This window comes from Pseudophryne corroboree, chromosome 6 (assembly GCF_028390025.1).
Source record: "Pseudophryne corroboree isolate aPseCor3 chromosome 6, aPseCor3.hap2, whole genome shotgun sequence".
Classification (NCBI taxonomy): domain Eukaryota; kingdom Metazoa; phylum Chordata; class Amphibia; order Anura; family Myobatrachidae; genus Pseudophryne; species Pseudophryne corroboree.
Window position 1 is genome coordinate 794541593 of NC_086449.1, and position 16808 is coordinate 794558400.

At 48.9% G+C, this 16808-nt stretch overlaps 1 protein-coding gene across 4 annotated transcripts in view; it reads left to right on the top strand.

The window, feature by feature from the left end:
* The first annotated feature begins 1270 nt into the window (after positions 1-1270).
* DNM1L (dynamin 1 like) overlaps positions 1271-16808 on the top strand; it is an 87765-nt gene continuing 72227 nt past the window's right edge. For 2 of the 4 annotated variants that reach the window (XM_063928872.1, XM_063928874.1), the window contains exons 1-2: positions 1271-1532; positions 14877-15024. In XM_063928872.1, coding sequence (XP_063784942.1) covers positions 1431-1532; positions 14877-15024 — 250 coding nt within the window. In that variant the 5' untranslated portion in view covers positions 1271-1430. The remainder of the gene's footprint in view (positions 1533-14876; positions 15025-16808) is intronic. The other 2 variants (XM_063928875.1, XM_063928876.1) reach the window with 2 other exon arrangements.

Sequence of the window (16808 nt, forward strand, 5' to 3'; positions counted from 1 at the left end):
CCTGCGTTTGCCACTGGGTGACATGACAATGGCAGACACACGTTTTTTTTTAGTGATCTGCGTCAAATCTTGTATGTTTCGTAATGTGTAACCACCATCAGCAGAAATGTATACCCTTGTGGGCTCGCCATACTGGTGCAAGGAGTCTTGTTCCGCTATCTCTGCGCTAGCCGCAGGTTACTATTCCTGATCGTAGTCCACGTGGATAGCAAATCAAGAAAAAGTTGGGAAAACATGTTAAAATGTAGTGAGTTCCATGGATGGCGGTCATTAGGTCGACTTGAGTTAAGTCGACATACATTGTGTCGACCATGTTTTGTCGACATGATCACTAGGTCTACATGGTCATTAGGTCGACATGCGTTTTTCACAATTTACATTTTTTGACCTTTTCCATACTTAACGATCCACGTGGACTACAATTGGGAATGGTAACTGCGAGGGGACCCGGTGCACTAATTGGGGTTCCCCGTAATTTTACGAAAACAACACAAAAAAAAAGTTAAAAAAAACTCATGTTGCCCTAGTACATGTCGACTAAATGTGGTCCACCCAATGAACCACACCCGATTTCCATCGCATGCTGGGAGCTCATTACTCTTAGCTGTTTGGTGTACGTTATAATAAAATACAACTACGCTCATTTGCTTATGTACTGTGTAATGGGCGCTGCGGATCCCTTGTGGCGCCATATAAAAAAAAAAAAATAATAATAATATATTCCGAATATTTTTTATTGTGTTATTATATTATAGAAAAATGTATTCTAATACAAATGGGTGACTTGAATGGGGAAAGCAAACCGCTTAATATATAGATAGATGTTTATTTTACAGAGTGTCTTGGGGGTGAGATATTTTGGAGGGAGAGCAATGTACGCCCCAGGAGCATGCTCTGCTATCTCTAGTTTCTTATCTCCCAATGTCACTGTCAGGGACCTTTCAAAATAAAACCATTACTTCCTGGTTTTTGAAGTGTGACGTATTTCCGGTCACCAGTCTATCACACAGCAGTGGACATATTTAGTGTGGGCAAAAGAAAACCTGTAATTGTGGGGCTAATGTACCCAAACCCATTACTGCACACTAGAGTGTGTTATCACTCCATGCACCAGCACATACGAAAAGAGTAGTGACTTCGTTCTTTTGTATTACAATTGTACCCGCCACATACAAGTCCCTAATCTGTTTTCCAAAACCAAAGATGGCCGCCGCGGCTTCCTATCAGCGCAGGAGTACTACATTTCCCGGCAGCTGCAGAGGTTCAGCGCATGCGCGCCTAATCTTCCGCGCCCTCCCGCATCAGTCCTCACTGCCGCAAAGGGCTGTGGGCCAGGTGAATGGTTGCTTAGTGGTGGTGCAGGCGGCAGAGAGCAGCGGCCGCTCCCGCCCCCCTGTCCCTCCATCCGTAGACCGCCACAGGCCTGAGACATGGAGGCCCTCATCCCGGTCATCAACAAGCTCCAGGACGTCTTCAACACGGTGGGAGCCGACGTCATTCAACTGCCCCAGATCGTGGTGGTGGGGACCCAGGTGAGTCTGGGGGGGCTGCTGTACCCCCATCTCCCCAAAGGAGCCCAGGGAGTACTGCACATGCACATTATGTATGTGTATATATAAAATATATATGATGCGCGTGTGTATATATATATATATATATATATACACACACCCACCCACACCAATCTTGCAGCAATATGTTAGCTTAAAAGTATATATATATATATATATATATATATATATATATATATATATATATACACATATATATATATATATATATATATATATATATATATATATATATACCCCCCCCCCTATTGTGCTGGTTTTGACGCTTACGTTGGTGTAGTTCACTCTCTGCCTGCAAGGCACGGTAATGCTGGGCACACAATGGGCGATATTTCGGCGTATGTGTACCAGCGATATGTCTGAGAAAGACGCAGGTCACAGACAAATCTGCATGGCCGTGGTGTCCGGTATATCTGCGCATCGCGCTGTGTGTGTGTGTGGGCCGTCGGTACACTTGCTGCGGGAGCCGATGCCACAGCTAGCCGGGCAAATGCCCGCCCAGCTGCATGACAGGGACAGACATATCGAGCAGCCAATCGGTAAGTGTGTCCACTTACCTGGATCGGCCGGTAGGTTGGCGAGCCGCCGACATATCTGTCAGATGTGTACCTGGCCTTTACAGTACAGATTTTAAGGATATCAATGAGGTTTTAATGAAGTCAGTATGGCTAACCTTAATATCAGGAGTGTCCGTGTGCCCTGAGGACTCTGGGTAGTTTGAGCCGCCTCGGTTATCTTTCAGAGCACATAGGAGACCACATGCTTGCAGTAGACAGTGTGGGGGGTATAAAACTAGCCAGGTATGTGTGCATTATAGTTACTGGGGTTGGCGAGAGAACATACCATATGATATATATAATATAATAGTATTCCTTATATTTGTTTGCACAGTATGGGGTATATGCAGTTGCGGTCGAACTCCGAATGGAATTCGACCGTTTTTAAATTCGACACAATTCGACAGTCGAATCCTGGCCGCCGGGACCCGAATTCGACATATTCAATAAACGGATTCGACAGTCTCGCTGTCGAAAAACGGACCAATTGACGGATAGTGTGCGTCCTGGATTCGACTTTTTGGACGGTACAAAAATGTTTAAAAAACCCAGAAAAAAATTGCGTGGGGTCCCCCCTCCTAAGCATAACCAGCCTCGGGCTCTGAGCCGGTCCTGGTTGTAAAAATACGGGGGGGGGGGGGGGGGGGATTGACAGGGGATCCCCCGTATTTTTACAACCAGGACAACAAGAAAAGTACTACCACCTTAACGCGCTATCCAACACAATGTTACAAAAATGCATAAAAATAAGGAGTGTCCCAACAATGTGTGGTTAATAATGATGAGTGTCCCAAATAGTGAAGGAGTCTCTAGTCTTGGAAAGGAACATTCATGGAGGAAAGTTCTTGAAAGCGGGAAAGAATTCCACGGGGTACACACCGTACTCATGTGGACAAAGGATAATCAATGTTCATAAAGGTTTCTTTTCCCATCGAGAGTTCACTGGCGGGATATCCAAGGAGGAGGGGTACTTCAAAAAACAGATGTATAGTTTCCTCGGAAATACAAAGGTGGAGAAACTGATGGTGTAGTATGTCTTTAACCAATTTACGAATACTGATGATAGGGGAAATGGAATAGGTACTGAATATTCAGGGGGAGAATTGGCGTACCGAACTTACGTTGGTACGTATGTAAATCCTCATATAAAGGTATCTTTAATAGATAATTCACAAGAGGGGATGTCCTAAGATACAGAAGTAGATGTTTTTTCTTGGTACACACCGTACTCACGTGGATTCTGAGTAATTGAAGCTCATAAAGGTTCCTTTTTCTGGTCAATGGTTCGTCTGGTTGATGTCCTCTTAATGCTACTTCTTCATAACGACGGATAATCTCCCAGGCGGACCGGAAACATAAGCAGCAAAGAAACCAATGGTATGGTATATCCCACCCGTATAGAGAGGGTAAGGGTAAAATGGAGATGGTGCAGACAGGGGAAACGTACCAAACTCACATAGGCATAAGTAGAGATCCTCATATAAAGGTATCTTTAACAAGTGGACACAAAGTGAGGGGAGGTCTTAAAATGGTGCGTACCGAACTCACATAGAAGAGATGGAAGACGAGGCTCATAAAAGTATCTTTAACTGATGTTTCCTTCAGGTATTCTATCTTCCTGGGGACAATACTCGCTTTCCAGCAGGAAAAGTTATTCCAACGACCTCCTTCTTTCTGCTTTCTCATCTATTCTCGACAGACACTGGAAGGCTGCAAGAGAGCGATGGAAACTCACTTCTTGTATGTGGAACGCACAGGCTCTGTGTCCGGTCCTGGTGCAAAAAATACGGGGGACAAAAAGCGTAGGGGTCCCCCTGTTTTTTTTTTAACACCAGCACCGGGCTCCACTAGTCAGAGAGATAATGCTACAGCCGGGGGACACTTTTATATTTGTCCCTGCGGCTGTGGCATTAAATCACTAACTAGTCACCCCTGGCCGGGGTACCTTGGAGTGGGGACCCCTTAAATCAAGGGGTCCCCCCTCCAGCCACCCAAGGGCCAGGGGTGAAGCCCGAGGCTGTGTCCCCCCCCCCCATCCATGGGCTGCGGATGGGGGTCTGATAGCCCAGTGACAAAATAAAGAGTATTGTTTTTTGCAGCAGAACTACAAGTCCCAGCAAGCCTCCCCCGCAAGCTGGTACTTGGAGAACCACAAGTACCAGCATGCGGGGGGGAAACGGGCCCGCTGGTACCTGTAGTTCTACTGCAAAAAAAATACCCAAATAAAAACAGTACACGCACACCGTGAAAGTAAAACTTTATTACATACATGCCGACACACACATACCTATGTTCACTTCTCCAAGTAGAATCCACGGTGTACCTGAAAATAAAATTATACTCACCAAAACCCAGTGTAGCTTGTGTCCTGTTCTTTTTTGTAATCCATGTACTTGGCAAAAAAAAAAAAAAAAAAACGCATTTACCCGGACCACGCACTGAAAGGGGTCCCATGTTTACACATGGGACCCCTTTCCCCAAATGCTGGGACCCCACGTGACTCCTGTCACAGAGGGTCCCTTCAGCCAATCAGGGAGCGCCACGTCGTGGCACTCTCCTGATTGGCTGGGCGCGTCTGAGCTGTCAGACGGCGCATTGCACAGCCGCTCCATTATCTTCAGTGGTGGGAACTTTGCGGTGAGGTTACTCGCGGTGAGGTTACAGTGCTGGTGTTAAAAATACGGGGCACCCCTACGTTTTTTGTCCCCCGTATTTTTGGCACCAGGACCGGACGCAGAGCCCGGTGCTGGTTGTGAAATTACGGGGGATCCCCTGTCATTCCCCCCCGCCGTATTTTTTACAACCAGGACCGTCTCAAAGAGCCCGAGGCTGGTTATGCTTAGGAGGGGGGACCCCACGCATATTTTTTTTTTTCTTGATTTTAACCCATTCCCACCACTTCCCACTGAAAACCATGCTCTGATCTCTCCGTATTATTTTAGTCAGTTAAAAAAAATATATATTATTTAAAAAGATATATAAATAATACTTGTGTCTCCTTATAGACAAACCAAGTACATAATCCCTTCTAATATAAATAGAGATGTTATTAGCAATAAAAAAAACACACAAAAAAAACAGGTTTTTAAATTTGTTTATTAGATTCCGCCAGCAAAGCGAGGCGGAATGAAATTGATGAAATTACCGCCGAAAAGCACTGTTGTCGAATAGACATTCTTCAATTGAATATACTTTTGTCGAAAAGCCGCATTTTTACCATTGCAGACATGTCGAATTTGACAACTGTCGAATTTCAAAAAGTCGAATCTGAAACGTCCGTGTTTTTTTTTTTTTTGTCGACAAGTACTGTATTGTATTGTCAATTTTTTATTTTTGTGTCAAATGCCCCGTTTTCTGACATTTGCGGCAATTTGACCGCAATTGCATATACCCCTATATCTGCTGTGCCCTCAGATGTGCCCTCATGCTGCCAGATGTGCCATATATGCCCCACTGTGCCAGGTGTGCCCTCATGATGCCAGATATGCCCCACTGTGCCAGATGTGCCCTCATGCTGCCAGATATGCCCCACTGTGCCAGATGTGCCCTCATGCTGCCAGATATGCCCCACTGTGCCAGATGTGCCCTCATGCTGCCAGATATGCCCCACAGTGCCAGGAAGGGTACTTACCCTCCATCGCTCCCGCGTTGTCTTCTGAAGGAGGGACATGGAGGGCACAGCGTGCGGCTCTCCTGTGTCCCTCCTGCGTCTCCGTCTCCGGCGGCGTGTGTGTATTGAATGAAGTGCCGGTTCGTGAGCCAATCAGAGCTCACGAACGGGCAGTTCATTTAACACACACGCCGACGGAGACGCAGGAAGGACACAGGAGAGCCACGCGCTGTGCCCTTCGTGTCCCTCCTTCCACTGACTCGGGTATAAGCCGAGGGGGCTTTTTCAGCACAAAAAAACGTGCTGAAAAAGTCGGCTTATACTCGAGTATATACGGTACTTTCTTCTCATCAGAGACCTATAGAAAGGGGGGTGTGTTTTTCCCAAATTGTTGTTGCATATACACAGCGGGATCTGGAACAATATTCTGAGAGTGGAACCCATCAATTCTTTACATATTTCTGACACTACTGAGGCATGAGGTACTGTGTGCCCCAGTGATGTCCCTAATGAATGTATGAGCAGAGCTGTATTATGGTGGCTTCATCTGATGATTTCCAGAATTGTCCTGAAATGTTTTGATAGTACATTGATCTGAATTTTCCAGGGGCCTGAGTTATTGGTTGATAATAGGTGTCAGGCTTTGCAGTAGAGGCCTCAGTCCTAGGGTCTTTGGAACACTTCCCTGGTGAGCGGAGGGATTCCTCATTAGACACACTGCTCCTGACCCTCACAAGGTTAATAAGCTCTCACCAGGGTGTGTGCTGAATGTTACAATTTATTATTAGGGTTTGTAGTGTTATTGTTCTAACCCACATCTAGATTACTTTTTGTTTATACCATGAGTAGTGTTCTATTCCTATTACGGCTAATGATAAAGTACATAAGGGAGCACATTGGGGGCAGCTAATAGTCATGTTTGCAGATTATTGTACTAGCCTGTCCCCCCCTCCCCCCCCCCCCCCCCCCCCCCCCCCGCCAAGCGCGCCGGTCTTGTGTGCGGCCCACGCCAAGCGCGCCTGGCTTTAGAGCACTTAGATCTGGTTCTTGTAGCTAATATACCCCATGTACAGAACTCTCTATACCTGGTTGCAGGAGCCACACTTCTTACGGAACACCTGGTTACCATGTGGCAGGATTACTGGTTAATGTAGATGTAAAGCTCTGGCTAATGTTACAGAACAACAGATAATAATGCTGGTAATTGTCTCTTGTGGAGGGTCAGGAATATGTTAGGACGGAGGGCAGGAGCATAACAGCGGATATACTGCAGTTAGCGGAGTGCGTTCTGTAGTGAGCACCATGACCACGATATCTCCAGGCCTGTAGTGAAGTGTCCATGTCATTATATTTCACACCGAGTGCAGGCTGTTTGTTGTGTCGTCTTGTTTATAGTGTTGATCATGGGACTCGGAGCACACGGCGAGACACGTGTGAGTCAGTTTCTGGCCTGTCAGATTGTTGTCTGGTTCTTATCGGGTTGTAGCATTGTAGGTACTGTAAGGCTCATTCTCTCAGTTGTGACGCTTGTATCGCTGAAGGCCTGTGCATTGGACCTCTGCCAGCAGATCAGTTCATTTTATTGTTTCTTTCACTTCCTATTTTCAAACCAGCTGGACCTTTGTATCATACAGATTGCTACCATTCCTCTCCTAACATCCTGACACATGCAGCCCTGTCCACACTAACACATCACTAATCTCCTGATACTCTCTGTGCTGCTGGGGGACCCTGCTCCTTCCACTGTATACATTTCAGTATGTGGCTTTTTGCCTTCACTCCCCTCCTCACATCATGTCACGTCCCCTGTCACATGCAGCCCTGTCCTCGCACATCACTCATCTCCTGATATACTCTGTGCTGCTGAGTACCCTGCTCCTCCCGCTATAAACTCTCAGCCTGTAGCTTCATGCTACCTCCATTCCCTTCCTCACATCATGTCACTGCCCCTGTCACATGCAGCCCTGTCTGACACATCCTTCATCTCCTGATATACTCTGTGCTGCTGGGAGACCCTGCTCCTTCCACTGTATACATTTCAGTATGTGGCTTTTTGCCTTCACTCCCCTCCTCACATCATGTCACGTCCCCTGTCACATGCAGCCCTGTCCTCGCACATCACTCATCTCCTGATATACTCTGTGCTGCTGAGTACCCTGCTCCTCCCGCTATAAACTCTCAGCCTGTAGCTTCATGCTACCTCCATTCCCTTCCTCACATCATGTCACTGCCCCTGTCACATGCAGCCCTGTCTGACACATCCTTCATCTCCTGATATACTCTGTGCTGCTGGGAGACCCTGCTCCTTCCACTGTATACATTTCAGTATGTGGCTTTTTGCCTTCACTCCCCTCCTCACATCATGTCACGTCCCCTGTCACATGCAGCCCTGTCCTCGCACATCACTCATCTCCTGATATACTCTGTGCTGCTGAGTACCCTGCTCCTCCCGCTATAAACTCTCAGCCTGTAGCTTCATGCTACCTCCATTCCCTTCCTCACATCATGTCACTGCCCCTGTCACATGCAGCCCTGTCTGACACATCCTTCATCTCCTGATATACTCTGTGCTGCTGGGAGACCCTGCTCCTTCCACTGTATACATTTCAGTATGTGGCTTTTTGCCTTCACTCCCCTCCTCACATCATGTCACGTCCCCTGTCACATGCAGCCCTGTCCTCGCACATCACTCATCTCCTGATATACTCTGTGCTGCTGAGTACCCTGCTCCTCCCGCTATAAACTCTCAGCCTGTAGCTTCATGCTACCTCCATTCCCTTCCTCACATCATGTCACTGCCCCTGTCACATGCAGCCCTGTCTGACTCATCCTTCATCTCCTGATATACTCTGTGCTGCTGGGAGACCCTGCTCCTTCCACTGTATACATTTCAGTATGTGGCTTTTTGCCTTCACTCCCCTCCTCACATCATGTCACGTCCCCTGTCACATGCAGCCCTGTCCTCGCACATCACTCATCTCCTGATATACTCTGTGCTGCTGAGTACCCTGCTCCTCCCGCTATAAACTCTCAGCCTGTAGCTTCATGCTGCCTCCATTCCCTTCCTCACATCATGTCACTGCCCCTGTCACATGCAGCCCTGTCCTCGCACATCACTCATCTCCTGATATACTCTGTGCTGCTGAGTACCCTGCTCCTCCCGCTATAAACTCTCAGCCTGTAGCTTCATGCTGCCTCCATTCCCTTCCTCACATCATGTCACTGCCCCTGTTCTCGCTGACACATCCCTCATCTCCTGATATACTCTGTGCTGCTGGTATACCTGCTCCTCCCACTTATGTGATACAGTAATAAACTGTGCCAAGTTAAACAGATAGTACACAGACAGGGACATTATTGGAAACTGGTTTAAAAGAAAAGGCGGCTGTTGCCCTCGGCAACCATTTAGATGCTAAACCGCACTTGATCATTATCCAGACTTTATTTATTATCAACAGTTTCTTATATAGCACAGCAAATTCCGTTGCGCTTTACAGTTGGACACAATGATAAAACGAAACTGGGTAACTAATAACAAACAGACAAAGAGGTAGGAAGGCCCTGCTCGCAAGCTTACAATCTATAGACTTCCAAAGGCTAAAATATATCAGACGGCTACTGATCTGTGAGGCATTTATACATGTTGTCACCAGTGCCAGATTAAGGTCCACATTGGCCTGGAGCTGAAATTTCTGAAGGGCCTATTGTTGCTGCGCAGTGGGTGTGATTAGCGCCACAGATAATTTCTCCCTGTGTGGGCATGGGGGTGTGGTGGCATGCTATATCACTGCATTTCCTCCCCACACTACTTCACTATATCACTACTACACTACATCCCCACACTATGCGTCATATTTTGCACAATCCACATCTGAGATGCAGATGTGATACATGTGACCAAAATCACATTGTGAAAATTTAATACACTGCAGGGATGTATCAATTACCACCAACAGGGACAGAGCTTGTGAGAAAGCTCTGTCCCTGCGAATCCTGTTACCACAATTCTCAGGGTATTTTTCGTAAAAATACCCTGAGATACAAGTGATGAGAGGGGCGGAAGCACAGGTGGTGAAGGGAGAAGGGACACAGGTAGGGAGGGAGGCAGAGATACACATGGAGAGAGAGGCAGAGGCACAGGTGCGAAACGGGCAATGACACAAGTGGGGAACAAGACACAGGTGGTAGGGGTGGACACACAGGTAGTGAAGGTGGCAGAGACACAAGTGAAGAGGAAGGTGGAAGTACAAGTAGAGAGAAGGCAGAGACATAGGTGGAGAGGGTGCAGAGACACAGGTTGGCGAGGGGCAGAAGCACAGGTGGTGAAGGGGCAGACAGGTGGAGAGAGATACAGGTGGAGGGGCTGTGAGAAGCACATGTTGTGAAGGGGGCAAATATGCAGGTGAGGAGGGGGCAGGCATGCAGGAGGGGAAGGGGCAGAGACACAGGTGGGGAGGGGGCAAAGATGCAGGTGAGGGGGCAGGGATGCAGGTGAGGAGGGGGCAGAGACGCAGGAGGAGGCAGAGACATGGGTGGGGAGGGGGCAGAGACACAGGTGAGGAGGGGGCAGAGACGCAGGTGGGAAGGGGACAGAGACACAGGAGGGCAAGGGGCAGAGATGTGGGTGAGGAGGGGGCAGAGATGTGGGTGAGGAGGGGGCAGAGATGTGGGTGAGGAGGGGGCAGAGATGTGGGTGAGGAGGGGGCAGAGGCGCGGGTGGGGAGGGGGCAGAGACACGGGAGTGGAGGGAGAAGAGAAGCAGGTGTAGAGGGGGCAGAGACACCGGTGGGGCGGGGGAAGAGATGCGGGTGGGGAGGGTGCAGAGATGCAGGAGGGGAAGGGGCAGAGACACGGGTGGGGAGGGAGAAGAGATGCGGGTGGGGAAGGGGCAGAGATACGGGTGGGGAGGGAGAAGAGAAGCTGGGGAAGAGGGGGCAGAGATGTAGGTGGAGCGGGGGAAGAGATACGGGTGGGGAAGGGGCAGAGACGCGAGTGGGGATGGGGCAGAGATGCAGGAAGAGGAAGGGGCAGAGACACAGGTGGGGAGGGAGAAGAGAAGCTGGTGGAGAGGGGGCAGAGATGCAGGTGGAGAGGGGGCAAAGACACCGGTGGGTCGGGGAAAGAGATGCAGGAGGGGAAGGGGCAGAGATACGGGTGGAGAGGAGGCAGAGAGGTAGGTGGAGAGGGGGTATAGATACAGGTGAGGAGGGGGCAGAGACGCAGGAGGAGAGGGGGCAGAGACACAGGAGCAACGGAGGCAAAGATACGGGTGGAGAGGAGGCAAAGAAGCAGGTTTAGAGGGGGCAGAGACACAGGAGGGGAAGGGGCATACTGTAGGTTGCTGCAGCCATATCTGACATCACTGGCCATTTAGGGGAAAACTTAACCTGGTGGTACATGATCTCCACCACCCGGTCCAGTCACAGTGTGTCTCTGTATAATAGCATCTGGTGGGGAGAAAAGCAGTAGAAGACAGGGGGAGGAGCAGAAATGGGGTCAGAGGGTGCATGGGAAAATCTGCGACCCCTGTGGTAACTGCTGCAAAATTATTCACCCCGCCCCTGCTGCTGATAAGGCTGCTTACAAAGAAGCAGTGCAAAAGTACTCACAGCATGCGGGCTGAGCTTTGGACAGGTCCGGGAGGCTGGGCTTCCAACTGGTCTGGGAGGCGGGGCTTCCGGCGGGTCCGGGAGGCGGAGCTATGGATGGGTCCAAGATTTGGAGCTTTTCTGAATCTCTCACGGCATGCGGACTGAGCTTCGAACAGGTCCGGGAGGCGGGGCTTCCGATGGATCTGGGGGGCGGGGCTTCCGACTGATCCGGGAGGCGGGGCTTCCGACGGGTCCGGGAGGAGCTATGGATTGGTCCAGAATGTGGAGCTCCTCTGAATATCTGGCAGTACTGGATGGAGCATCTCACAGTGACGTTGTTGTTCTTCGGTGGGGTCCAGGGGCGGTGCTTCTGCATGCCCTTTGGCGCAGTAGGAGCTTCTGTTTGCCGGTTATGTTCTTTCCAGTGACTGGGAGGTGAGTGAGCTGCGCTGGTGGTGTCAGGAATTTTTTTTTTTTCTGACAACACTGGCTGCGCTGAAGGGGTACCTGTGGGCCTATTTTCAATGGGGGGCCTGGAGCTGCAGCTCCATCCGCCCCATTGTTAATCCGGCCCTGGTTGTCACTGCCATACTGCAAGGCAGGGGCTGGCTGACAACTTTCAGCCTTGGGGGGCAGACTCAAGCAAATGGCCCAGCTTTTCCCAGGGAATGCAATGCAAAAATGGCCCTGGAACACTTAAATTGCACTGGCCTGGGGGGGCAGATGGCACCCTGCCCAGCCAGCCCCTGCCGCAAGGGGACGGGGTTTGTCCAGCACCAGGTCAGTGTCTGCAATCATGGCATATTTGTATAGATGTAGTTTAGTATATTTTAGGCACAAGGATCCCAGCAGCACAGGAATGTTTTATGTGCTAAAACCCACGCAGTCCATGTAAATAAGTCCCACACCACTATATACAATGGCGATGGTATGTTCAAATTGAAGAAAAATACATTTATAAAGGGCATCCATAAAATCCTTTGTACGAATGACTTCATACTTATAAAGCAAGATGAATGACCCGTCCTGACTGAAAAAGAGGGAACTGTCTATCAATAAGGACTACATGGGGGAACGTGGATAAAAGGGAAGTGTCACTTGGTGCAGGGAGCGGACGGCTGTACTACAGTAGCTGAGACTCCGCGTAGGGCTAGGGTATAGTACAGCCTGAGGGAAACCTAATGAATGAAGGGATCTTTCCCATTAGCTTTTGGAGTCTGTTAGTTTGTGCTGTGTTTCTGTGCGCACACTATTATTTTAAATGAAACAAATTCAAGTAAATACAGCGTATAGTGTGTAACCGCCATAACCACATCCCCACGTGTGGTGCTGACAGACTGCAATTATTGCCATCTTTCACTGTTTTTTTTTTCCTTAGCGATTTGCATGAATATATAATAATTCCTATCTTATCGTAATCTTATAAACTGGGCGAGGTCATAACGGTAAAAAGGGCGGGAATTGCATGTGTGGACAGTAAGGGGCAAATCAGTACTGATTTGTGGGAAATATTCAAACTGACTTTTTCAGTCGGATCTCCACTGAAGACTGGAGGGGCTGCAGCATGACGTTCCCACATAGGCAGAGTTCAGTGAGTGTCTGCTAAACGGCAGGATCTGCAGAGTAACATGGAAGTGTGTGATGTGCACCTAATACAGGCTAGTGCACGTGTGCACTGATGAATCTATAGATGGCTGCCGTTCAGCTCCGCACCAGGCCCAATATAGGGGAGGACTGCAGTCCCGCGGGCTGCTAGTACTTAGATAATCTTCCAAAGCTCATATCACTACCCTCCTAGGAGCATAGGAAGAAGGAGCCAAAAGCATGGCACTGTGATCCACAGGGAGCAAGGGTTTATTCTTGATATTTTATTTCACTCATCTTGTGTTCATTTCTTCCTTCTGGAATACTCTGCGCTGCTGTGAGCATTCTAATGTTCTCATTGGCTCCAGATTATTCAAGCCCTCAATGCCTCTTCCCCAGGTGCTCTGATCCCAGTCAGTCCTAACAATAGTCTTTCTAATATTTGGGATGAGCGCAGGGGCATAGCTAACGCTAATGGGGCCCCATAGCACATTCTTCAGGACACCTCCCCCCACCCCTCCTCACCCACACACCTTCCCCCCCTCACCCACACATGACCCCCAACCCGGAACTAACCTTCTCAGCCCTGTGACTTCTGCTTTCCTTTCAGGGACAGTCAGTGTGCCGATGCAGGGATATCTGGTGTCCATTTCTTGGCCGTCTGATTCCTCCTTCACGCTCAGCACCAACCCCCTCCCCGAACACTAAACCCAAGCTCCACCCCCAAATAATTCCACTGCCCCTGCGCCTCGCTACTCCGTGCCGGTCAGGAACTTACCTTCTGAGTCCTGTGCCTCCTGCTTATCTAACAGTGTACCGCTGCGCTTCAGGCACATTTGTCAGTGTCTCGGCCGGCTCCTTCTACCCGTTCTCACTGATGCTGATGTAGTGAGGACAGAGAGACTGAGCCAGCCAGGACACTGACAGCAGACGTGCCTGCACCGGCACACTGTTAGATAAGCAGAAGGCATGGAACTCAGGACGTGAGTGTAAGACTCACTCAGTGCAGCATAAGTGAGGTCCGGGGCCCTAGAGGCGGACCGGGCCCCATAGCAGCCGCACTCCCTGCACCTATTGTACCTACGCCTGGATGAGCGTATGAAAGTGTCTGATATTACTTTGATGAGCCCCATCTATCTTTGTGCAGTTTTATTGCCGGTCATTAGAGGTTTAGAACACTGGCACTATGTCATGCTAAGGGTCACTCACCACCAAACATTCTAATCCTATACAAGAAGTGGCCAAAAGTACATAGACCCAAGGGACCAGACCTTCATACTCATGACTTGTGTAGAAGACGTGGGAATGCCCCCACAGAGATCTTATTACTGGAGTATTGGGGGGAGGGGTGCTTTCTTAGCCGCTCTCCTGCCGCCTTGTTGCATGCAGTGGAGAGCGCACACATTAGTTTGTTAGGGTAAGCTACATGGAGAGATGTCAGCTTGTTGCCATGCATGGGTGCGATGCATAACGTGAATGGACAGACACTTTATATTATGTCTGTGTCCTTATCGCACATAAGGAATGCGGTGTAAGTCTGTAGAATTGGGTTCCCTATGATCAGCAGCTGTGACTCACAGGACAACTTGCATCCTTAGTGATGGTCGACACGGCTGTTCAGTAAAACAGCTGGGATGTGAATGAGTGACGCAGTGGTCATCATCGTTGCCTTACAATGCTTGGATTGAGTTTGATTCTGATCTGGCATGTGTGGAGTTTGCATGTACTCCCCGTGTTTGCATGGGTTTCTTCTGGGTGCTCCAGATTTCTCCACCAATCCACAAACAAGCGCGTGTGTGTTTGTATTAGAGAATTTAGACAATAGTCTCAAATGTGGATGGATATAAAGTATACTCTCTGTAATGTATTCTCACCATCATATTTGGTTCAGTATGGCTGAAACACGGACAGTTTGCCTCTATTTTAGTCTTTTGCTGAGTGTTTTACGTTTCTTCTTCTACAGAGCAGCGGAAAGAGCTCCGTACTTGAGAGCTTAGTTGGCCGGGATCTGCTCCCCCGAGGCACTGGGATCGTGACGAGAAGACCCCTGATTCTACAGCTGGTGCACGTGCCCGCGGATGACCGCCGCAAAACCTCCGGGGAAGAGAACGGTACTGTCATTATTCCAGTGACGTTTGCAGAATGTAACCAAACATCTGAGATTTTCTTTCCCTTGCGCCACTTCTCTGAAATGTGCCCCAACGTGAGCGGTTAGGGCAAGAAGGCACTTCAGTACCTGGTATTGGCCAGAACACTTTCAGTATGAATGTAATGTTTACATAGTGCCAGTTGATAGAAACTGTTTTGTTGTTTTTCGTTACCTAGAGAACCGTTTAGATGTCTGAAATATGTAACACACATCCCACACTTTATATGATTCATGGCCATAAATAAATAGGGCAGACGGCCAGCACAAGCCAATCTTACACTCATCATCCTCAGCGTAGTGTTGCTGCATGATGGGAGTTGTAGTGTGAGCACTCTCAGGATGGACATCTTCAGGATAAATCATAGTATCAGGATTCCTTGTTTGTTTGTGGTTTTCCTCTAATTGGTGGAACATTTTTCAGCCTGAGATCAGACGTCGCAGCTGCAGAGAAAACGTTCGTTCCACTTCCAGTAAGTGCTCTGCGCAGAAGTCATTATTCGGTAATTGCTGGCTGCACTTCAGGAGCTGTCCAAAATCCACCCAACGGAGACCAGGCATTGTGTAATTGTGATCAGTGAGGTGACTGATGGATGCACACACTGCAGTGTTTTATTAAAGTGATGGAATCGAACAATGCTTCTAGAAAACACAAAGATCTAATCTTGTACAGAGTGTTTCCTTCTCTCTTTATTTAGTAGAATAAACAACTTTTTGTTCTTGATTAGGCCCCAAAAATTTTTTTCCACGCAGCAAGAACCAGCTCGGGGAAAACATTTCAAGCAGTGTCGTATCCAAGCTGTTTATACGCAGCTGTCTAATCCCGGGGCAGGTGTAGGGAAATGACGGTTACTTCTGCCCCTAACACCTTAGGCTTTTCATCCACTGTTGGAGCATGATCATAGCAATGTAGTGAAGAGAATGAGAAGTGGCTGCACCCTCCCCAGCCATGTGTCCCCCGTAGGTATGGGATCTCCTTATGGAAAGGTGCTTTCACCTGTGCAACACACCCATACGTTCTACATTGGGTATATGTAAAAATGTCGCCTGATTTAAAAAAAAAAGTTTCAGCCACTAAAACCAGTGCATGGGATGCTGAGGCTATGGGGAGTCAGGACCATTCTAGTTGCACAATGGGGGTAATTCAGAGTTGATCGCAACAGCAAATTTGTTAGCAGTTGGGCAAAACCATGTGCACTGCACGAGAGGCAGATATAACATGTGCAGAGAGAGTTAGATTTGGGTGGGGGTGTTCAAACTGAAATCTAAACTGCAGTGTAAAAATAAAGCAGACAGTATTTACCCTGCACAGAAACAAAATAACCCACCCAAATATAACTCTCTGCACATGTTACATCTGTCCCCCCTGCACTGCACATGGTTTTGCCCAACTGCTAACAAATTTGCTGCTGCGATCAACTCTGAATTACCCCCAATGGGGGTAATTCAGTTCTGATCGTAGATGTGCTAAATTTGGCACATCTACGATAATTTACTCTGACATGCGGGTGGATGCCCAGCACCGGGCTAGTCCGCCCTGCATGTCAGGCAGTAACTCAACCCTGCGCGCTGGCAGGGAGCTACTTGTCGCATCCCGGGCCGCAGCGGCTGCGTGTGACATCACGCAGCCATCGTGTCCCGCCCCCACACGGTCCAGGCATGCCTGAGATGCCCGGACCGCGCCCCCAAAACTGCGGCCAAACGCCACCGGCCCGCTGCCTCCCGCCCAGCAAACGCCCCTGCCTGTTA